The following is a 24,467-nucleotide window of genomic DNA, read 5'->3' as shown; positions in this document are numbered from 1 at the left end:
TTAATTTTTGGTAGACCCTTGTTTGGACGCACCGCGGGCATTCGTTGCTCTTTTTGTAGTCGGCCACCATTACTACCTGTCAGGGTCTAAATTAAGTCATCCACTCAGGCAGGTGCAATCCAAAGCCTCCAAATCGGAGTTAATTTATGCCTACAGTTTGTCCTCGTCGCTACTGCTTTTTTATGGTAGATTCACAGACCGATTTCCAGGAGCTCGAGATTGAGTGATTAGCGGCGAATCTGACAAGAAGATTCCGTTCCAGTGTTTTAGGACGAAAAAGTGTTGGAAGATGTTTGTACAGAAGCAGCCGGATCGCTACAACATGAATCATTACAATTTGACGATACATATATGACACTACACCAGCATATTAACACTCCGTTAATGGCGCCTCTAAAGTAACACCATTGGTGGCACGGTTCTGTGAGATCCACGACTGAAAATCGATCATTTAGTGACATACGTATACGTTTGTTTGAGAAAAGGTTAAAGAATAAATCAGATGTATTAATATAAAGCTTTTATTTGAAAAAAATATGAACTTCTAACATAAAAAAAATATTGCACAAAAAATTGAAAACGAAATAATTAGACTAAGAAAATAAAAACTGACTTTAAAGTTATTGCAAAACACTAGAATGACTTTCACTTGATATCATGAATTTCCTTATGACTATTTTTGATTAAATTTTTATGAGTTTCAGTCAGTGTACCTCCTGGTTTTATCAAGTCTCAAATCAGTCATTAGAGCAAACAAAGAAACAATGTTGCAGGCACAAATACTGGCCACGTAATTTACAATTATATTTAGTTAGTCTTCTCGTCTTCAATTCTAAACAAGGGCGGAAGCGCTTTCTTATGTTGGAGATCCTGCATGAGGTTTCACCGCTACTACCAATCTCGGATTGATCTTCTTCATTTCTTACAGGATCTGTGGCATCCAGCCAACATACGGTACCAAAATAATGTACAACATTCAAAATGACTTCGCTAAATAAATGCAAATATGTAATACAAAAATATATGTCAAAATTAAAAAAATTTAAATAATTAAGAAAATTTACAAAATATACAAAAAATTGCGACGCATCCCTGTTTTTGAGATAAGCGTTAAACGATAATAAAGGGTGGGTCTTTCCAATGTTTTGTTTTGTTCAACGAACGAATTCTGATAATTTCGGTCATAGTAGACACCGCCAATAAACACTCTATTCTCAAATGTTTATTGAAGGTGTAATGCATTTTTGTTGAGAATAAGGGTCTCATTGTCCCGCTATTAAAAACTGCTCGGGACATCAGACAATCAATAAATATTCTTTGTATTTTTGGCACGCGATGTACACCACTTCAAAATCATCAATAATAAATAATTTTCGTATCCAAAACTTTCAGCTGAAACATGACAATCTCCTCGCTGCACTGCCTGTCCTAACACAAACATTTTCAAGATACCTCAAGATGAACATTCTAGCCACCTCGAAAGACGAGTTCGGCCAGGTTCTTTCCCACGTTTGTCTCTCGCCGTCCGATGAATGCTGCAATCTCTTGGTAGGTGGCCGTCAATGCACGCGGGTGGCGGGACAGTCGCTAAGGACAGCGAGTCCAGTCGTAGCCAAGCGCCGGTCGAGACGTGACGCATGCTGTAAAACACTTTGGCGCGCGCATACATACTAGCATCTTACCGTTAGTCGGACCGCGCGATGGCAGCGAAGGGGTTAAAGCAGGACGTCGAACTTGATCGAAACGCATACTAGTGATTGTTTGATTCGGTTGAAAAATTACAACTTTAGTGACATAAGTTTCGGTGTGAGACTGATGTGAAAATGTGACTGGCGATGGAGATGCACGACGACGAGAGTCGGAATCTAGGCATGGAAGTGAAATGATATTGCCTTTATGCTGCACATGGACGAGGTGAGCTTTTTGTATATTTGTGTTATTATAGAAGCGCAAGATAACAAAAGAAATTTAATTTTATAATTTTCTTTTGTTTTATTTAAAAAAAAAACTCTTAAAACATGTAACTAAATACTCTAAAATGTATTTAAAAGCCATAACATATACATATGTACATATGTGCAGATAGGAATACTGCAAATTCTAATCGCGAAAAGGTGTTTCGATGTGTTTTGAGAATTAAGCCTTAGAAGTCCATAGGCATCTATGTCATGCCCAATATATTGAAGTCATTTTAAAGCATTTAATTTTACCTGGAATTGTCAAATTACTAAAATTCGTCGTAAAATCTGATATCTGATTTTGGAAACAATTTTTTGAATAGTCTGTACCAGCCGTTCAAACCCTATCATGGCTCTCAATCTAAAAAGTTATGTTTTTACATTTACCTACATATTTAAATAAATTAAATTACTGTTTTTAATTCAACTCAATATTTAGTCAATATATTTTGAAAGCGTTAAATTCCAAATCGTGAAGTTGTTATCGCCGAATTTATTATTTTGTGCCCTATTATATATCTATAACATTGCAAGGATTATTTACGCTGACTGTTTTATTTTAATCGAGAGTAGTCCTTCTGTTGTACGATAGATTTTTGCGATACATTAAAGGATATCATATACATATAAAGATCCATACGTAGTAATATATAATTATTTTATTTGTATGTTACAGTGAATGTATACTTTTTATTGGTGAAGTCCAAATATATATTTCACCAGTAGATATATATTTCTGCTAGCGAAAATATAATTTAACTGATAGGCGCTAATATGCTGCTCTAAAATATCCATGAAACTCAATTTGTCAGTTGTGAAACGTCTATTTGCTGTTCAACCTAAACCTAACCTGATAAAAGTTCTAAAGCTAATTATACTTTCATTAGGTCAAGTTCATAAATATTTCTCACAGAGGAATATAAGAAGAAGAAAAACTGCAAACAGACGTCGCATCTCGCATATTGCTTCATAGTTTGTCTGCACTTGGATATTACACTATGCTTTAAAATTATGACAGCTATCCTTACCGATATGAGAGTATTGGTCAAAAGGTATGAGGAACATATAAACCGAATTTTGACCAATAGCAAAAACAATTATCTCTTTTGAGAAGTCAAAAATCCACGTCAAAAGCAATAAAATCGTGTTAACGCTCGGTGCCACTGCTACGGCGACGGCCCTATTTTATTGCTTTTGACGTGAATTTTTAACTTCTGAGAAGTGATAATTGTTTTTGCGCCCTTCTATTGACCAAAATTCGATTTAGATATGCTTCATCGATTCTCACTTAATTTAAGTTATAATATTATTTTAAAAAGTCCCCACTCATACCAGGATAGAGCGAATTTTTTTTGCCAATGCATTCTTGGGTAGTATTTTTTCAGGTAGTTTTTCAGATTTTTTTTTTAATTTTTATTAAATTTTAATTTTTTTATTTAACATTTTTGCCCTCTTTTCTTTCATTTAAAGGATTATTAAACTAACTAGCAATATTAGCCGAGATATTTATCTATCCACAAGATTTATTCATTAGCGAGTGTACAGCGGAAGTTGATTCCTCTCTGCTACGGTGGTACTCGTATGAAGGAGTCCCTCTCGGGATGTAAGTGCCCATGACAGTATGTTGTCCACGGGCAGCGTACTACCCTCCCCTCATCGGAGTCCAGGGCTGTCAAGCTTGCTGACCAATCACAATCACGCTATATATGTACTCGTTTCTTAGAACAGCGAAATAGGTATACGCCTTTAGAAAGCGACATTTGCTTGATGGGCATTATCCAAGGTCGTATTCTGCAACGGTAATCTTGTATATCCGGTGATTTATTATATCCGTGACCGTTTCGCAACAAAGAAATATTCTCTCAATGGCGAATAATATTTACAGTAAGAACAAAACTCATGTTATTTATGGGGTCGTAATGAGAGCTTTGTGTGAATTTTGTAGGCTTTGCGTAATGTTTCCATGTTAATGGATGATCGTTTTGTTCATAAGATCCTTTCAAACGTGGACATGTGTGTGGTCGCCACACTACCATTTTACTAGTTCAACTTTTTTAATGTAAATTTAAATCATCATATATTATTCGATATTCGTTGGTTCTCTTAGTAATTTTCTATTTTTTATCACGCACAACATGCCGTCATTAACAATAACCATTAGTAATCTGCAAAACAACAATGGTTTAATCAATATAAATCTTTTTTCAGAACACCTTAATTGCCATTTGATAAGCGCTGTTTGCACTATCCTTTGTAATTATAGGACGGCTTCCTTGAAACTAGGTAGAGCTAACCCCTAACCCGATTGCATATCTTAATTGTTCAAGTTTTTCTCGTGGGATCATTATAAAATATGTGATAAAAGACAGAGAACTTAGAGATTACTTCCGGCTTCTAAATGACTGTAAAATTCACACCATTATTTGTTATTACTCTATGATTATTAGTTACGAAGATAAAAGATATGATTTCATTTCATCCGTGATCCTTTTATACAGATTAATGTCAATGTAAACAATGTTATTTGAGCACAATCATATTTAACTAAGTTGTCGCAGCAACGTTGTGCTTGTAGTATATGTTTAAAATGACCGTATTAATTCCTAATAAGTGTGAGGTTCGTTCAGAGATCGGAAATTACTTCTGCTTATGAAACAGGCAAAGTAGTGTCGTGAATTTAAAGCAGCGAGAAATGACGCTCATCACGAAGAATGGATTATAAGACCATCCGTTATTATATACGTTTAACGATCGATGAACTTTATGAACGATGTCAAGTGTCTTCTTCACGAAACGGTTACAAAAATTTAAGAAATGAGGCTGAGACTGTAATGTTTGAAACAATCAACTCGTTCCCATGCATTGAAAAATACATATTATATGGCATATACTTTGTGAGCTTTGTATGTTTACTTTTCGAATAACCCTCGCCTTTAATAACCTTGTAGTGCAATATCGCTTTGATTGAACGAGTTTCGCCATGAATCATACTCAATTTGGCGGACATCCTGTCGAGGAAGTCCCAAGAGTTCCGATTCTTTCTGCTTTTTCTCTCTGGCCACCCTTCGGCGTTTTCAACACAATAAGCCCTTTAGGCACCCCTCGTCCATTGTTTTAGTGAGACGACCGTGAGTTTCTCGTCATTTTTTAACGAAAAATTGCCACCTACTCATACCACCCCAACCACTCCGGATGCTTAAAATGTCTGACGCGTATAACAACAAAAATTGCAACGTGTCAGTGGTTCCTAAAATATAGACAATAAAATGTATATTTGATAGATGAGTACTTGAGCATTTGAGTAAAATATGGATATGACTGTAAACGGTTCGGGTGAGTGCATAGAATATAGATGATTTACTTCCTCTCTTAACACATTACGGTCCGCAATTTTCGCGGAATTTTAAATATATATCTTTCTATGCTTGCTATCTCTAGAAAAAAAGTTCGCACGATAATTTTGTATGAATTAATTATTATAAATTAAATTATTTTTGTGTCAATTATACAATTTGAGAACTTGTACAGAAGTCAAACATTAGTAATCGTTCTGGATCACTCAAATTATGGAAAAAAAAGCTTGATAAATGGGTGCCGCACTAACTAAATTAAAATATCGCCGTTACAGTGTGTGCTCTGCATTTTTTTTACGTAACATAAACGATCCGTTTTTTGATCTTTATGACATCAGAAAGCTGTTTGTACAATAATAAAATAAAAAAGCTATTTAATGACCTGCATTATATATAATCTACTACATTTTTTAATCCTAGCAAAATCATTACAGCTGAGAGTTATTTCGAAAAAAATACCAAAATGCATCAAGAATTGCTACGTCACATTAATCAATCGAAAAGGTTCGAATTCTCTTGCACGACAATGCACAATAACATATCATAGAATCGAATGGCATTTATTTCATGTATTAAAGTTAATTATTTTTTTTAATGTCAATTGCGTTACATATTCATAAGGTCATTGTTTAGTCAATAGGTTCTAAGTGCGACGTCAGAAAGTATCCGAGACCTCTGTCCTTGGCTCATCCTGGAACGACTCGCGTGTCCTTGGTTGGTAGCGTCCGAGAGTGGTTATTCTAGTTGCCAGAGGCGGTTCTGGTATATGTACATATATATGTATATATGTATGTATGAAATGGTACGTACGCATTCCGCGCGACCACCCGCAACTTGACAAAATTGACTCGCTTACAAACCGGAACGAGTTTCAGAAATAAAAAAAAATAATGAAAAAATAATGATGAAGTGCATAGTAGAGAACGTGACTGTGCAAAATTACAGGTGTGGAAAGTCTCTATTTCCCTAATGGTATGCATGCTTAGGTATTCTGAAAAGAGTGAATAAGTAATATGAGCCTAAAACAACTGAACCTCTGAAAATGCAATTTCTCTACAAATAATGTTTCATTAACTAAGCATATGCAAAAGTAACTAGTGTAAAAGAGTGTTTATTATGAACGAAAAAATAATGACTTTAAATGCAGCGTCGCTACACACAGTACTGCACCCAATTCTGTTAAGAGTTTTTTTCAGTTGGTCTAATTTCTCTCTTAATTATTCCTTCGCTAAAGGTCAATATCGCTTTGAATACCCTAAGGGGTGTGACTTCGCAGCGAGTAAGACCCAGAATTTTGGCCGAGTTCGTTATTCTCCGAGTGGTGATGGAGAAGCTGGCGGATGGATGTGAGTGCTTATAATCGTATGTTGTCCGCGGGTGTGCGGCGGGGGGCAATCTATTGGAGTCTGGGAGTAACTGCTTGTGACTACCCTCTCTTTTTTAGACACAAGCCTTAAATACTAAGAGCTACAAAACTTTCTGATGAATCACAATCATGCAGATGCAGCGATCATCCACCAAATAGGTGTATTCGTTTCTTAGAACAGCTAAATAGATATACGCCTTTTTAAAGTGACATTTGCTTGATGGGCATTGTCCAAGGTTGTATACTGCAACGGGAATTTTGTGGTTCTAGTGATTTATTTTTTCCCGTGACCGTTTCGCAACATAGAAATATACTTTCAATAACGGAGAACATTTACAGTAAGAACACTTGCGTGTTATGTGATTCTTTCTGGTCGTAACGAGAGCTTTTGTGTGGTGCCATCCTATACGCTAATGTCTTGTATCCTTGTTATATTGATTTTGGTCGCAGTAAATTAACGCAAGTTTTAAGAATAAACCCCCACTTTGTTTAGTTCACTATACTTTTTAACAATGCTTTCTATTACCGGAGGCGATGTATGCTGTTTAGTCTTTTGCTTGTTTATTATATTTTCAAGTGTTTCTAATAATCTCATTATTTTTTTGATTTTATTCTGCTGTGCGAATATTTTTTCTTCTGCATCTTAATCTGCAGGGCTTGTGGTTAGCTTTTGCTCTTCTATTTGCTTAATCGCTTTAACAAGTGCTGCTTTTAGTTCTACATGTTAGTTCATTATTGCCTATTTTGTTATATATTCACTTATTATTTTATACACCAATATGTTAATAGCACACTATTATGATGCTACATCATCGATACGACTAAATACAAATACAATATTTATGTTATATTTATTTACACCATTTCTATCAATTATAAAAATTAATATTATTAATAAGTTTTCAGTTTAGAATCACTGGCTATAGTTGTTGTCACAATTTTGTTATGTTGTTTTGATCTTGATAATATTACAACCGATTAATTACGCTTTTAGCAAATGACTGGTAAGAGAATAAAAGTCGTGAAGATTTTTAGTTTTACCTCACCCAGATTTTGGTTTCGAATCAGGTCCGGTTGACTTATTTTTTATGGCATATTCTACTTCAGATTTTATAACTAATAGAACAAAAATTTTTATACACAGTCGTCTCATTGATTTTTTATTAGTAGTCATAAACAACACAATAAAGGATCAGCGTATAAAGTATTTTAAGAAGTACCTGAATGTAAACGTTTCTTAGTGTTTAAAACATGAAATATGCACAAATAGACAGATGGATAAATAATTATAAAGGGCAAAGTTTGATTTGCTTGTAAAAGAAATAATGACTACAATAGTTACTACATATTCATTCAATATATTCAAAGAAAATGTTTCGACTCTTGAATCCTTATCTTTAATATTAACATTACAACAAGCTATTGTAGTAGTATTAACATATTAACAATATGTTACAATATAAACTTAACAATAAAGCATTAAATTTGACTTTGAATGAATGGAGATCTATCAGATTAACCCACTAAACAACGTTTAAAGATAGTTTAGGTATAGTTGAAATTTAATTGTAATGTTATAAAAAACAATTCACAAAGCTATACAAAATTAGAAGGAATTATAATTTAATTAAAATATTTAATAAATCTAATCTAATTAATAAATGTATTTTTTTTTATTTAATTTTATTTTCTAAATAGAACGTTTTTTTACTTCTCTACTTTTTGCCGAATTATGATTAATGAGTTGCGTATTTTACGAGTAAAAAATCTAGCCTTGGCAATAACCATTAATGAAAGCATATCTGTTAAAGATATATCTCAATTATTATAACATTTATTTATGGCTCTGATTGAAATTGTATTTGTTGATCTTCTAAATTTATTAACTCTATTCCGAAGAAGACATATCCAAAAATAATTACTTTTAGCAGTTTATAAATTCATAATCATGTGCTTCGCGTTCATAATATAAATAAAACATTACAATTATATCCACTATTTCTAGAACAATTGCTAATACCTAAGAAATCTGAAATACGATTAGATCATATACACAAAAATATTACTATAACCAATTGTACATTTACGTAATTAAGGAAATATAATATACTACACACTTTAAGTAAAAATATATATTTGTAAATAAAAGTGTGTTTGATAGTTTTGTGTCACAATTTTTTTATAGATATTTTATCTTTTATATATTCTCCTAATCAATGTTTTTACCGTTGCCACCAGAGCATAATTAACTCCGGTGCCATCCAGATGAGAGCGAATTTCAGGGTCTGTAAGTTTTTTATTGCGTTACCAGCATTACGATGGTGAATCTGCTAATTAGAACAGTGGTTGTAAATCTAGTATTATAACATAGTTATTTAAAATAGCTAGAAATTGAGTAGTAAATAAAAATGCTTAAGCTTTTGTGAAAGCAATATTTAATGCGAATTATATTTTATTTTTATCACTGACAAAGATATCTTCTACTATTATTTTAAGTCGAAAATAAACTATCTTTGTAATAAAGAGTTCAATACTTTTTCTAGTGATTTCCAAAATCGTGATTAAATATTATCGCTTTAATACATATCAGTGGCGTAGCTATGGGGTGGCGGAGGGGGCGGGCCGCCCCGGGCGGCACTTGCTTGGGGGCGGCATATTCGCGATGAATGCACTAAAACATATATAAATCCACGAATAACAAGAGCTAAATAATAACTTATTTATTATTTTAAGAAATGTTGATTTTATCACCTTGCAAAAAATGTATGGGGGGGGGGGGCGGCAATTTAAAGGATCGCCTTGGGCGGCTCATACCCTAGCTACGCCACTTATACATATACATATACTTGGAAACATCTACATTCATTCCTCTTATACGTAACTGTTCCAATAAGCCAGTTTATTTTCAAAGGCACCCATTTCTTAGTTGAAAAATATTTGTGTAAAACTCCGGAAGAGAAATGTTAAGTTCATTGAGATGTCAAAAGATATATGCCAGATATACAAGATTAGTCGCTCATTCCTCTTTTAACAAATTGCTTTATTTCTATAGGCGTAAAAGAACGCTTGATCTCAATAGTCACTTGACTGATGTATACTAAAGAGTCACTATCGCGTCCATTTTTCTTGCCCGTCGATCCGCTCTCAATCAGCTTGTCAAACAAAACAATGTTTTCGATGATAGCTATGAGGAGCTGGAAAAAATATGTGGGATAGTGCTCATCTATTTTAGGTGTGCAGCATAATGTTTAATTGTATAACTATTTGGAAAAACTATTAAGGCATGATGGTCAGATTTGTAATTAACAATAAAATAAAAAAAGGAAATGTCAATCTTGCGAATCCATAATCATGAAAAGCCATTCAAAAAACTATTTTTGAACCTCGCTGCGTCTATTTTAGAAAAAAAAGCTTCTTTGCAGATAAATTTTTCAAAAGCACTTTTGATTAATTTCCTGAGACTTTAAACATATTTTTATTTCCAAGATAACGGTATTATTATTAGCAACTAATAATTTCAACTTTACTTTTACATATAATTACAAAAATATGAAAGAGCTTTGCAATATTGATTAGAGATTAATATCAAAAGGTATACAGCTGCGCGTAACCATTTTAGGATTAAGATTATTCCGCAGGTTGATATGTTTGAAAACAGTACGTCGTTTATGGAAAGTAGGTAGAAAATACGATATGTTTACATTTATCTTACGGTTTAAAAATATTGTAATAAAAAAACATAAAGAAACAATTAAGTAAGATAAAAATCCTATTACTATTAAAAAAAATTGTTTCACATTTTATGGGATATGTTTAAGGTACACGATAACTGCCGTAATTTTAATTAAATTTCGATAAAACTTTTCTCAAAAATATCTTAATTTAGCTGTGTGTTGTAAAGGAAAGCTGTGTGTTGTAAAGGATCCACGTTTCGACATACCCTCAACTTCGTAACAACGATGTATACTTAGAATATGTAGAAGGAGGTTCCGCAAACATGGATTATTTTATTTGTAGTGAAAATGTTGTTCAGCTTAAATTTATGAAGTACATACTATTATATTTCAACAAAATTATTTAAAAGAAAAAATGTAAATACAATATATGGTTAAAACTTCTGGTACTAACAATGTAACCTTTTGCTGCGCTGTTAATACGTCAAGTATTAATAATCGTAAAGCAATGCTTTATTGCAGCTAAATATACACTCGAATCTCTTTGGCGAACATGGCTTTATAGCGTTTTTATGTGGTGTTACATTCGCAAAAACACAAAGACAGAGATGTACGAAAGCGAGTATTTCTTCCTCCCCCTTCCGCAACGTCTGTAAAAATCACAAGCGCAACTGAGTGATGAAGTTATAAAAAAGCTTGTTACTTACAAAGCGAAACCCTTTTCGCCTTAAACACAAGCAGCTATTAAAATTTATGCTTTTCCTTTGGCTTCGTGCAATTCTATAGAATAAGTAAATAGCAATGCACTTTCAGCTCAAAATGTACCTACACCTTTACGAGCATGTCTGTATGTGGGCAACGAGTGTTCATTAAAATGCTCCCCTGGCAAGGTGCACTTGAATGCAGTCACTTATTAAAAAGAGGATATGCTCCGTCGAAGGGGAAGCGGCTCAGAGGCGCCCAACCTTTTCCCCCGTCTACTATATATCCTTTTGAAATCGACAGCAAATTATGGATTCGTGAAATGATCGTGAGATAGATACGTATATTATCTTTACAACTAAAAAGCGGCTCGTGAGCCGCTTGCGGCTTATAAATATTTTATCGCTCTGATTTCTAAAAAAATGCTTCTCCTGCACAAACTAAGGATATATACATTAATTTAATAAAATAGAGAGTATGTACTTTATAATATCTAAGCATGAAGTGCGCGTCAAAAATTATAGGCAAATAATTAATGAGCGCTTTTTTATGTTCGTAGTATTGAATATTTTCTCATAAAATTTATCTTGTAAATATATCGACTAAGCTCGACAGCCACCCTGATTCATAACACTGTCAAACAAGTTACAATGGCGAAAATATAAATTGAATTGTAATGATAACTTATGTAGTTATAATTAAATTTGCCATGTTGTTTCAAAACGTCAGAATAGCGTAGTCCGTAAAGTCTCAGACTGCTCACCCAGAGGTCGCGGGTTCGAGCCACGGCAGCAGACTTATAAATTATATTACACATACTAATTTATAATTATTAATATAGATGTCTTTCAGTCTAGTTGTTATTACTTACTTTGTAGGTATTCATTACTTCTGATTGACTTACCCAATTGGTACAGATTTATGCCGTTGTAACGCATTTAGCTTATATCTGTCAGGTAAAAATCTATATATCCGACGTCAACTTGAATTCCCGCATCAAGAGATTTTGTCACCGTTTTGGTGAAAGACAGAAGGTTAGTAACAGTGGAACGACCGGGACGAAACCCACGCTGTTGATCCTACAAAACTTGCCGAAAGTGATTAAAGACGTATCTATGGATTATTATTTCAACACTGCGACTGGTATATAGTTCTTTATACAAAATTTGTCACCCTTTTTATGAATAGGGATGACTTTTGTGCATTTTCAAATATCAGGAAATGATGACGTCTTGAGAATTAGACCAAAAATACGTTTTAGAGGAGCAGAGACTGACGTCACAACCCTTCAAAATGAAATCGGTAATCAAATCAGGGCCAGAAGAATTCAATTTTTTAAAGCCGTATTAAAGATCTGAGCGCTCAGTTTTCTTGGTCAGTACTGAAGACCAAGAACAAGAAGAAAGAAGCGATTGAGCAGAAGGCGAAAAAAAAATCCTCGAAAACAGAACGAAAAAATTGTGCAAGACCGTCAGCAATATTTGTGAACTGTCCAATGTTTTATCGTTGAAGTTCATCACTGCAAGAGCAGTTTCGGAGAAGCAAGAAAGAATTATATTATTAGTCAACAGTAAAGGAATTCCAACCATTGCTAAGGATCGTCCCCTTAGAATAGGTAAAAGTTTTAAGGCAAATATGACTGTTATTTTGTTTACGTGAAAAATGCAGAATAATGTTAATACTTCAAATTAAATTATATTTTTTTTTTAAATATAATAAATATATAATACATGTCAAGAAACACATATTGTTGAACAGTGTAATAAAAAAAATCTCAATAAAAGTATTTAATTTAATATAAATTATTATTTTTAATTGCACTTCTCATTCGAAACCCTAGGACATTTGAGTTTTTGCGACTTCCGTCGCAAATTAAAAAATTGGATATCATCGTAATAGGATATATCAACGAAGCAATTTCCAACACTTACTGCAAATATAATTTCTATGACTACTTCTATTATTTTATACCTTATACCTATAAACTATTTGAGAAACGGTGTATAACATTCTCGCATGCAAATATTTATGTCTGCGTTTGAAAAGTTTCATTACGGTTTCACATGCGGGCTTGGTGGAATACAAAAGATTCAAAGAACCACAGGCTCGGTTTTCTTCTATTGTTTCTTACAGGACTGAGTGTGACTTGAAATACGTTTTCTCTCCATCTCAATCCCTGTCAATAGATGTAAAATGAAAAAGAAACTAGAAACTCCAACACTTACCTTGAAGCAGTTCACACAATGTTTCATAAATAAATCTTTCAGATTTTTTATAACAAACTGATCCAATTTATATGTTTAAGTATCTTCATCTGTATTTGTGTTTATTCTTAAATTAATTACTCGATCTGAATTTTCAGATCGAATACCTAAATTTACTGTTACTAATTTTCACTCGTTTCAATCCTAAAATCATCTACAGATCCAAGTGATGCGCATCTTAAGTCTATTCTGATCAACACTAGTCAAATTGATGCAATTGTAAGCATCAATAGTAGCATACAAATTACAATTGTTAGATTCTAAATGTCAGTTTTTGTTATTTCCTACAGGATGAAGACGACTTCATGAAGGTGTGGCAGCTGGAAGCGTGGGTGGGTCAGTTTCCACCGCCGCCTCCCATTCCTCCAAACCTAAAGATACCGGCGGCAGCGAGCGGATCGACCCTGGACAATTCCAACGACCGTGACCTTTGGGATGCAGAGTTGTGCAACAACCTTTGCACTTGGGCGATACCCAAACAGAAGGCTACCACCTCGGAGACCTCTCTTGGTAAGATAATATTATATACATACGTATATACTATATATATAATATCTCATATATATTACAATATAATAATTTCACTTGAAGAAATATGAATAGTATTCACAACGTGTATAAACACGATAGTTTTTCTGAATAAGTTTTATGTATTCACGATATCCACGAATCATATATCTTTCATTAATTTGCAGCTTGATTAACAAGTTTCTAATTTCTGCCTCTTCAAACATCAGGTAAACATCTTTAAGCCAATGTTTTTGAAGTGAGCCCAAAGTGACTCAACATCTCTCAAGCAACCTTGACTCTTTCATTTTTGTATGCAACATTTTTTGGAGCTTTATAAGAGTACAGAAGCTGCAGTACATTTATAATGGGATCCAAAAACCTGTACTTTCTTCAAAAACTTGTAAAAGTGAATTCATTTTCTATAGAACAGCTATGTCCAACACGCGGCCCATGAGCCGCATGCGGCCCGATTGAAGATTTTCTGCGGTCCTTTTAATATTTGCAACTTTCTTTATATTTTTCATTTTTTTATTCATAAAATAAAACAAAAAAATATTTTTAATTTAGTCTTGCCGTCTCACTCTAACGATTAGAGTGAAAGTGTGACGGCTAGAGTCTGGCTATTGACCAATCGAGAAATACATACGAGTATGTTTGTATCGCTTACTCAAGCTTTACTCTATTTGCGTTAACAGAGTCAGTTCGATAGCTATCCATTTCATCATTGTTCATAATTGAGAAAAAGATGGCAAGTTTGGGTTTACACCCCTATTATAAGCTCTAAAGCACACCATACGGATATACGTTCGATGTACTTATCATTAAAAAATATAAAAAATATAGTAATGATTAAAATTTCTGTAAATTTGTTCAAAATATAAACAAGAGTAGTGATAAGTATATCGAAATTATATCCGTATCGTGGTATGATTTCAATTTTTCCATACGTAGTAATATACTCTTATAACCAAATATACTAGTCATTGTCTATTTACATGCGATGTATAAATGTTACAATGTCATTACATTAAGTCAATTCCAAAATACTCATCTCTCAGAAGAAAATAAGCATAAGAACAAGTACAGACAGACGTCGCATCTCGCATGCTGCTCCATAGTTAGTCTGCACTTTGATATTACACAGTTTTAAAAATATGATAGCTATCCTAATCGATATTATTAAGCAGTTCTGATATGAGAGAATTAGTGTAGTCGATCGGGGCCGTCGCAGTGGGAACGCTCGGTAATGAGCGTTCCCACTGCGATGGGGACGGTACGATTTTATTGATTTTGACGTGGATTTTGGCCTTCTGTGAAGGGATAATTGTTTTTCGCACTCTCCTATTGGTCAAAATTTGGTTTAGATATGCTTCATTATATTCTCACCTAGTGTAAGTCGTAATAGTGTTATAAAAAGTTTTAATTTGAACGCTAGATAACCGCGCGTTTCCACTGCGATACCACGATTTCATTACTTTTGACGTGAATTCTACACAGGAGCCCTTGAATTTGGCTAGAAAAATGTATGTCATTTAATGAAATACTATGAATATTAATGAAATGGAAATAATAAATAAACAACCACTGACTTGTCAACTTTCCCCGCCACCTTGAAAACGCTGAAATGACGTCCCTGGCTAGACTCATACTTTAGCGGAATTCTACGCTTTCATAACTTATTAGCACGGCTAATCTCGATTTCTATCTAGAGTAGTTCTGAGAAGTTGTGTTATCATGTTTGGCTAATAACGTGTTGCATATATTTATATTGTTTCAAAGATAAAGATTATTTATACAATTATTATTGCTTTAAAGTGAATGTAACATGCATTGTACAAAAAAAATGTTTAATTAAAAGCTACAAAAAAATATATATAGTATATAATTTCAGATACCCAAAGATGGATTTACATAATGATCGGCACTATCATATTAACGATGATCGTCACTACAGTTGTTGTTATAAGAATTCAAAAGTACTGCAGGTATATCATATTTTATATTCAAAAATTAAAAATTTTAATATAAACCATTACACATTTTTTGTTTTAGAAAATACCGAGAACATAACTCTAGTGAGTATCACGGTCACAATTTTTATTATATCATAACAGTAAATTGTGACTAATCCTATATATTATATTTTCAGGAATGAATTCAATGAGCCGAGGAAGAAACGCAACAGGCGAGTCCAACAATGTAATAGAAAGTGAAAGCATTGGAGAGAGAGATAGAGAGAAGATCTGTCCTTTATCTCCAGCGCAGAATTTGTACACAAAGAGAACACACGGCAGACCGGCTCAGTTTTTGAACAAAGAGGACTCCAACGCCAGCAGCTCCATCTACTCGGAGTCGACTTATGAGACAATAGGACTTCAGAGCTTTCCGAGCATCAATATCAACACCTCCGCCACAGTTCACTCCGACTCTGAAATCAACTGAACATTCTAAATTTTAAAAAAAGGTTGCGGAGTTGTGTGTTGTGAGTTTTTGTTTTATATTTATTTATTTAGTTGCGTGCTAGAATTAAAAGTTGTTTAGCATTTGCGTATCTGCTTACAATAAGTATGTATGTACAAAAATAATAAAACTAAATGAATGTGTTGTAGAACTTATTTATACAAAATTGCAATTACATTGTGGTTTTTTTTTAATATTTTTAAAAATTTTGTGCTATTGCAGCGAAATTTTTTATAGTGTTATAATGTAAAAGTACATAATATGTATTGTATTTTTTAGGTTAGCTCCCGACCTTTTGGTATCTCTGCGTCGTTTTTAAACGGTTCAAAACCAAATTAGCTTATAGTTGTAGATGTTTTATTAATATTGTTAATCAATATGAATTGTACATAATTTACTTTTTATATTTTACCAAAATTACACCAAGCGATACGAAATTGTTTGTAATTTTATACGATAAACGAAAATAAACCCGTTGAAAATTTATTGCTTTTTAGTATTATTACTATTATGTACTTACTAGTATCACATCCAATAAAGGGTTGACCTAACTTAGTTACTAAAAATAATATTAAATCATAGAGCATTTGTGAAAACGCTTGTTCTATGATGTAATATATCTAATACACCGCACACTGTTTAACAAATGTGTAGGCTAGGCGCGCGTGACTGTTCCTTTGTGAATGAAATCCACATATATACTGTTTAACTTTTTCCCATTTGCATGTGGGAAGGCCGTCTCATCGATGGTCTCTACGTAACATGATGCGTAAGCTCACCATCCACGCATAAACGATGGTATAAGATTAACCCGGCGGACAACACAGCCGATGCATCCATGAAGTGGCCTAATTTTTGGTGGGCTATACACAGCTCTTGAAACTGGCCACGGGAGCTAGCCATGCAAGAAGATTGGTATTTCATTTTCAATTTTTAAAAAAACGCTATGAAAAATTGTGAGTAGCGAATTCAAAAACAGTTTGCTGTTAACTGATACGTCAAAAATTCATACTGCAATAATTTTGTGAATGCATTGTCTACGTATACATATATGCGAGAGAGAAGCGATACATGCGCGTAAGAATATTCATTGTCTAGCTTGTTCTTGTTAAAGCGGCAATGCTCATTTCAAGGATTTTCGTCTGTGTCAGATCTGGCTATAAAAATAAATATTTCAGTCTATTTCGCACAAAATAAAATATATGTAACATCACAGTAACTGGTTGTCAACTCCTACAATACGATTGTGTGAGTGAAGCGTATGTGTTTTGGATAAAAAGTGGATAACGTGATGTTCACTGCCCTACTGCGTACTCTTTAGATTATTTCCCGCGTAAAAAATCGCGACGAAAAAAAAACTACAAATTCTTAAATACCCACAATCGCAAAAAAGAGTATCAAGTCAAATATAATATTAGACTACTTTAATTTATTTTTGAGCTCATGTAAAGAGTTATTGAAGTATTAATAGGGGGGGGGGTTGTTTTTGCCTGGGGCGCCAAATAACCTAGGGCCGGCCCTGAGCTCGCGGTACCTTGTTTGAGAATCACTGTTCTAGACAAAGGCACCGCAACTGCGCTGTTATCTTTAGTTCCTTGGCAATTTAAATGTGATGCCGCCAATCGGTTTTTCCCCAGCTTCCATTACCAATCCAAATACACTGATTTTTAGCTTCTAACTCCCACGGTTAGTTATACTTGTGTTATGTGGAGATAAAATCTGTAATCTGTAAAGAAAAGACAAAAAAACATTCACAATCGACGTTGTCGTTCTAGGTTATTGCATGTGACATATGCAAAGTTGCCAGTATAAAAAACAAATTGAAACGGACCCAGCAATGTTTCGCTATTGCTAAATTTGATTATGCACATGAATTAAATAAATACAATTGAAGTTCGATATCAACTCATATATTTAATTAAAATGACATGAATTCAATTATGGAATAATTCATTTTTTTCTGTTTCATTGCTGTTTTGATTCTGTAAATAAATTGAAATTAATGAATTACTTACCTTCAAGATCATTGCAATGCTCTTGGATATAGGCTGTTCTTGGCGATTCTATTTGGTGTAAATACAAATAAATCGCTTTGTTTTACTACATGGGAGCATGCAACGTATGATTGACAATGAGAAAAACATGGATTCTACAAATTCATTCCACATATTCGCAACGATCGATCTTGTGATTTGCTTATCGTTATTGCAAAAGCCAGTTTAATTGGAAATTGCAATTGTTTGAATAGGAATGGTATATCTATTGGAATCATTGGTATGTGTGGTAGCAGCACATTTTCTCATTTGAATTTGCCAGTTAAAATTGTTGCTTTGATGATATTTTTTAACAATTTATTGACTGTCAATCTGGTACCATTGCAAAGACGGGGTGGATCAACGTTTATAATAACAATGATAGGATTTTTAGGCACGTGATAACCAATTATTTTTGCCACAAAATCGAAAATATTGCTGTGGAAGACATGTGGTTCCAACAAGACGGCGCAACTTGCCACACAACGTTTCTAGATCGCATTATTTCACGGCCACCAAGATCATGCGATTTAACGCTGTTGGATTTTTTTGAGTCGGTTAAGAATCGTGTCCACGCCAACAAACCCGAAACGAAGGAGCACCTTAAGACCAACATCCGCCAAGTTATAGCCGAGATACTGCCTGAAATGTACGAAAATGTCATCGAAAGGATCGGCTGCTGCAAAAGGTCCAGAGGTGGCCATTCAATTGACATTATTTTTCATAATTAATGAAATACATAAAATACTCGTTTAATAAAAAGATCGGAAAATATTCTTTTATTTGTGGGTTTTTTTCAAAAATAGTTCAGAAACTAAAGTTGGATCACCTTTTATATCTGAGACAATGTGTAACATGTTATATTATTGGTATTTACATTTATTTTCAAATGATATGAACTTTTGACTCAAAAATGTATCGACAGATGTACACTTAATGTTAATGTTTAGGACGGTTGTCCCATTGTAAATATAAAACCAGGTCGAATCAAATATCTACCCAAATCATATTTTTCTTTAATAGATATATTTTGCGACACACATGTCTATTATAATATAATGAAACCACAAAAAATATGAACTCAATTCGTTTAATATAAAAATATGATAAGATTCAAGACAGAAAATTTTACAATATGAAGATTTACGCTAAATTAAATTGTTACATTATAACTTATTCCATATCTTTCATTTATATAATCACAAAATACATTATTTACAATAATTTTTTGATTACCAAGAAATTAAGTTTTGGATATTTTGGATTATACACCCGATGGTATAATACAGCATTATATTTAAATTAATTTTTCCATTCCAGCAATTACCGCTAGTAGTAACATAACGATAATTTTTCATGTAAAACATATATACATTATTTTTTTATACACTTTTATCAAGATAAATAAATTATTATCAAACATCTTAGTTTCTTAAGAAAATTCAATCTGAAAATTAAATTAATTAAATTAAAACTATGCTAAATTAAATGAAATCATTAAAATGTAAATTTAAATTAGTCTCCAAGCCTTTGTCCACTTTGTCTCCATCTCCAGTTTGAGCTCCCTGTCGGGTGATGGGAGCACTATTTCGGCATTCTCATTTCTTTGTAGGTTCAAAACTCATCTCTTTGTTTTGATTTACTTCTTTCTCTCCATCTGTAATGTATAACATTAAATATACTAACGAATATATACTTTATATTCCATCAAAGAAAGCATACCCATCATTTTGAGTTCTCTCTCTAGCTCCACCTCCTCTTGGATATCTACGATTTCTCTTAATTCTCAGCGATATCGTGTTTTTATTGAAGGACTATATTTTTAATTAATTTGTTTAGCGTACTTTTTCCACCATTTAAATTTGTTTTCTCATTGATTATAAGAATAAATTTCTTAAGAGTCGGGAATTCTTTACGTTGCAAATGGAAGTCGTCTACATTCTGTTTTGCTTTGGTTTCATCTTCTTTGAAGAATTAAGTATTCCTCCAATTTTATTTCTTTTGTTGTATTCCGTAATAATTCTTCTGATTGTTGAATACATAGCCAGTCAACTTGGATACCTAAAAATGTAGTAATATTTAGAATAATAATATATATATATTTTTTGAATTACTTGTTTTTAAACAGGTGTCGTTAAAGAACCATTATTATATTCTTCTGTTAAAACCAAATATACCGTGATTATAACTTGTTTAGTTTGTCGATGTATTGGTTTCGATCTTAAATGATTCATTTTTAGCGCCTCGAGATAAATGGCAGGAACAGATCTGTCCGAACTTCACCACACTCACAAACTCTCTGAACTGAATACAGACATCGGTCTTTTATACAATTCAGTTTAAAACGGTTGTCAGATGTCTCTTTCAAAATAGCAAAAACTTGCCATAAAGTAATAAAACCTTATCACCAAAATATTATTTAAAACGTTGGCGCAGATTAATAAAGGTGAGCGAAAATGGCCCGTTTTATGACCCGTCATAAAATCACTTAAGGGACAAATTTTAACAAAAATACTGTTAACCATCGAGCGCAGTGACATCTAAAACATAATTTATGGGTTGTACGTGACAGAATGTAAATATTTAATACTAGTTTAAGATATATGTAAACAAAGAACAATAACATCGCAAACGTGTTTGAGCCCGAAACATTATAGTTTTTAATTCAATTTCCAACGCATGGTCACCCCAATTTAAAAACAGTCCTGATTTAGTATTGGTAGCGTTCTCATATCGGTGTACAAAAATTCGTGGAAAACTGTATATGTATGCATGAATGCGTACACGCACCCTGAGACAACACGATGAGCGTTAACATCTTGAACGGACTATAACTACGGACGATATAGTGACAGTGGAATATTTGAGCATAGCACTTTTTATCGTGAATATACTCATGAAAAAACTATTTCGACAGGCGTAAGCCCAATGCGTTACAACGGGGTAAATCTGTACAAATAGAGTAGTCAATCAGATATAATGAATACCTACAAAGTAAGTAATAACCACCAGACTGAAAGTCTGGGAATCGGTGACATCCATCTATATTAATAATTATAAATTATTATGTGTAACATAATTTATAACCAATATATGTCACTGTAGCTGGGGCCGGTTTTTAATAATAGCGCATTTTTTATAAATACAAATTTGAGTGCCGCTGCTGGGACTCAAACCCGCAACCTTAAATTTACTAGTCTGAGACTAGTAAATTTAAGTGCTATTCCGTCCTTATATATCGAAACATAAAAGTATTGACAAATTACCTCGGAGTTAATATCACCAGTCTCCTTGTAGTCAATATCTTCCTTAGTTGTCTTCAATGAGGGCTCTTCGTGCTTGTTGAAAGCTACGTTTTACTTCGGCATAACGATCTAACCTCACTAAAAAAAATTTGTTTTCGTTAAAATTTAGTTATAGCTAATAAAATCTAGAACTAAATGACGGACATGATATTTTCTCATGACTTACAACAACGATAAAAGCACCAAGTCAGCAACCGGCGAATACTCTTCAGTCGTCACGATGCGCTATAACGGCTAAACATTGCTTTGACATTGAATTGGTCGTAGCAACTTTTAATATGACCATTGCCACAAAATTAATTAAATAAGTTGTATATTAAAATATTTATGTTAGCATAAAATAAATCTACAAGCCATTTTTTATCAACCGTGAGTTTCTGGCGACATGTACTTCGTATTTTATTAATTGTGATCCTCTTGGTCAAAGAGCTAAACAAACCATTGTCGGTGTGCCATAAGTAGATATACCAGATATATTAACAACGGATAAACTAGATCGCTTGAATACAATTTTTACTCTTTAATACCAATTAAGAGATTTAGTTGTGGTATTTAATGGCACCAAAGAAGTCATTTCTTAAATTATATTATATTTATTATCAATACCCCTAATGAATAGGAGTATTATAATAAATATAATATACTTTTTTATATTATATTTATCTTTCCGTAGCATCAGTAATTTCACAAATGAAAAAAATTGGAATTAGAAGCTTTGTTTTACAAATATTTATAAATAGATTTCTTAGATTCGTCTAGTGTGATAAGACAAAACTGATTAAAATAAAAAAATCAGGACAAATTATATATGCCATGATTACCATCCACTGCTTTATAAATTAATTATCAGTATTAGTATTTGCCTCGGCAAAAAAAACAATTGTCTATCTTCCGTTGAATATTTCTTTTATATAATTTTAATATACCGTAATTTTTCTCTTTTTTTTATTGCTTAAACTTGGCGGTACTCTGTTAACACTGATGTGACGGCGGTGCACCATTCATTTATATATTAAACAACATGTAAACCAAATTAATCTTCAATCAAATACTACTTAGTGGCTCACTCTGTGCTTAATCGCAACTCGGCACCACCTGTCGCCAAAAAGACAATGCTGAAATTAAAACAAGATTGTAAAACCGAACAAAAATTAGCCAAAAAGAAGTTATCCTGCCAATATATCAATTATGTTTTCATGTTTTGTTGTAGACTTAAAATAGGATTACACATTGGTATGTATAAATTTGAGCATCAGTAATAGTCATTAAAGTGTTAAGGTGCTGGTTGAGAATGTATACAATACGGATACTATAGAACTTTATTTTAAGCGCCATTTTAGGGTTTACGTTCCAAATTATTATTACCTCTTCGATAAACACAAATATACGACCAGAGCCAGATTTAGATAAAGAGATACTCTAGGCCAGGGGTTCCCAACTTTTTTGTATCCTAGAGCGCATTTTACAATATCGGTAGGGCGGCGGGCACCACCTGACTCGTCAAAGATTCCTTTTTTGCTACTTACAGGACCTATAATCGGAAAAAAGTCGGCGATCTCGGCTGATTTCAGTTGTAGTTTCGGTTCGGATAACTTCGAGAGAGTGTAGTAGAGGCATAACAAATAATTAAAGATAATTAAAAAATTTAATTAGTGTTTGTGAAAAAAATTCTATTGTGGTCGAATAGTGGCGGGCGCACACAAATCGGTCCGCGGGCGCCATGGCGCCCGCGGGCACGGGGTTGGGGACCCCTGCTCTAAGCTATTCCAATTGTGCGACAACAACAAGCCCCCCATTTTCACGAGTATCGGAAAACATAATTTATTTATTTAAGCTTATAAATGGTCATATTTATTATATTGAACTTACTTATAAATTATTTTCGACAACATGCCAATTGTACTGGGGTTCTAAACTCACCATTTTTATTATTGTTTAAAACTGCAAAATATATTCTAAAAACTTTTTTATATATAGATAATAATTTTACATTTATTAAAAAGGGATTGCATTGAAACGTAATGGTATATCTTCTATGCTCCCCTTATAATAGAGCCACTCGATGATTGTCTCATAGTAACCATATATTTTACTCTCTGCACCTCGTCACTCTTCTAAGTGCACTTTGGTTAGCTACTATTATATTCATTGTTCTGTAGCGTATGTAGTTTTTGAGGGCTACTTAAATAAACGACCTTTTTTAGAGAGCTGGCGAGGAACCGGGGTGTTAGACCGTTGTCATGGTGAGTGAAAAGAAAAGAATGTATATTTAGCCAATTGTTTAAAAACCACCCGCTTCACAAGTTGAGCGGTGGTGTGGCAGCACTGAAAACTGTCAGAACGCCGCCACAGTTCTATGGATAACATATAATGGTTTTCACTGCTGTTTTTTAGCGTTGCTCTATTTTTTAGGTCTTAAATAATTATAATATAATAAATAACTACTGTAAAATTTAAAATGCTTGTAGTTAATTTGAATTACTATAAACTTAATGATTTTCGAAAGATAATTGACGGTGAAGTAGGATTGGTGTATGATATTTTAATGTAATATTTTGATATGTAGGGGGAGAGAATAGCTTAATTTTTGCCTGAGGCGCTAAATAAAATAGGGCCGGCCCTGGTAGTTATAATAATAATCGTAAACTTATCTTTTGAAAAGTTATTTTAATGCACCAGGATCAGGTGTGCTTCCGTCATTTTCTTGCTGTTTTTTTATTAGTATTCTGTAATCAACTTTTGGCAAGCCGGTTTTCGCTTGTTGCTTAAGCTCTTTAAAATCTTCAATTTTCTGTAAAAAATCATATACATAAAAGTGACATATACAAACTTACAGAATACA

General features: G+C 33.3%; 1 protein-coding gene and 1 long non-coding RNA gene across 5 annotated transcripts; one reads left to right on the top strand and one right to left on the bottom strand.

Moving 5' to 3' along the window:
• Positions 1 to 1,537: 1,537 nt before the first annotated feature.
• On the top strand, positions 1,538 to 16,773 carry LOC148234051 (uncharacterized). 4 transcript variants are annotated; one of them, XM_088187414.1, is made up of 6 exons: positions 1,538 to 1,914; positions 13,608 to 13,827; positions 15,719 to 15,803; positions 15,880 to 15,902; positions 15,977 to 16,309; positions 16,567 to 16,773. In XM_088187414.1, exons 1-5 carry the CDS (start codon positions 1,897 to 1,899, stop codon positions 16,267 to 16,269), a joined length of 639 nt encoding a protein of 212 aa, XP_088043540.1. In that variant the 5' UTR covers positions 1,538 to 1,896; the 3' UTR covers positions 16,270 to 16,309; positions 16,567 to 16,773. The 4 variants fall into 4 exon arrangements, with proteins under 4 accessions (XP_088043540.1, XP_088043537.1, XP_088043538.1 ...); XM_088187411.1 differs by having other exon boundaries at positions 15,719 to 15,812; XM_088187412.1 differs by having other exon boundaries at positions 15,977 to 16,773.
• Positions 16,774 to 19,394: 2,621 nt separating this feature from the next.
• LOC148234050 (uncharacterized) lies at positions 19,395 to 21,907 on the bottom strand. Its single transcript, XR_015809935.1, has 4 exons — positions 21,792 to 21,907; positions 21,587 to 21,703; positions 20,043 to 20,381; positions 19,395 to 19,977 (listed from the first exon to the last, which is right to left on the bottom strand). It is a non-coding gene; the product is annotated as an uncharacterized LOC148234050 (long non-coding RNA).
• Positions 21,908 to 24,467: the final 2,560 nt, after the last annotated feature.

This window comes from Plectrocnemia conspersa, unplaced genomic scaffold, assembly GCF_051122295.1.
Source record: "Plectrocnemia conspersa isolate PC_06_02 unplaced genomic scaffold, ASM5112229v1 ptg000006l, whole genome shotgun sequence".
In the NCBI taxonomy this organism is placed as follows: domain Eukaryota; kingdom Metazoa; phylum Arthropoda; class Insecta; order Trichoptera; family Polycentropodidae; genus Plectrocnemia; species Plectrocnemia conspersa.
Note: the sequence above shows the minus strand (reverse complement) of the source record. Positions and strands in the feature narration are given on the sequence as shown.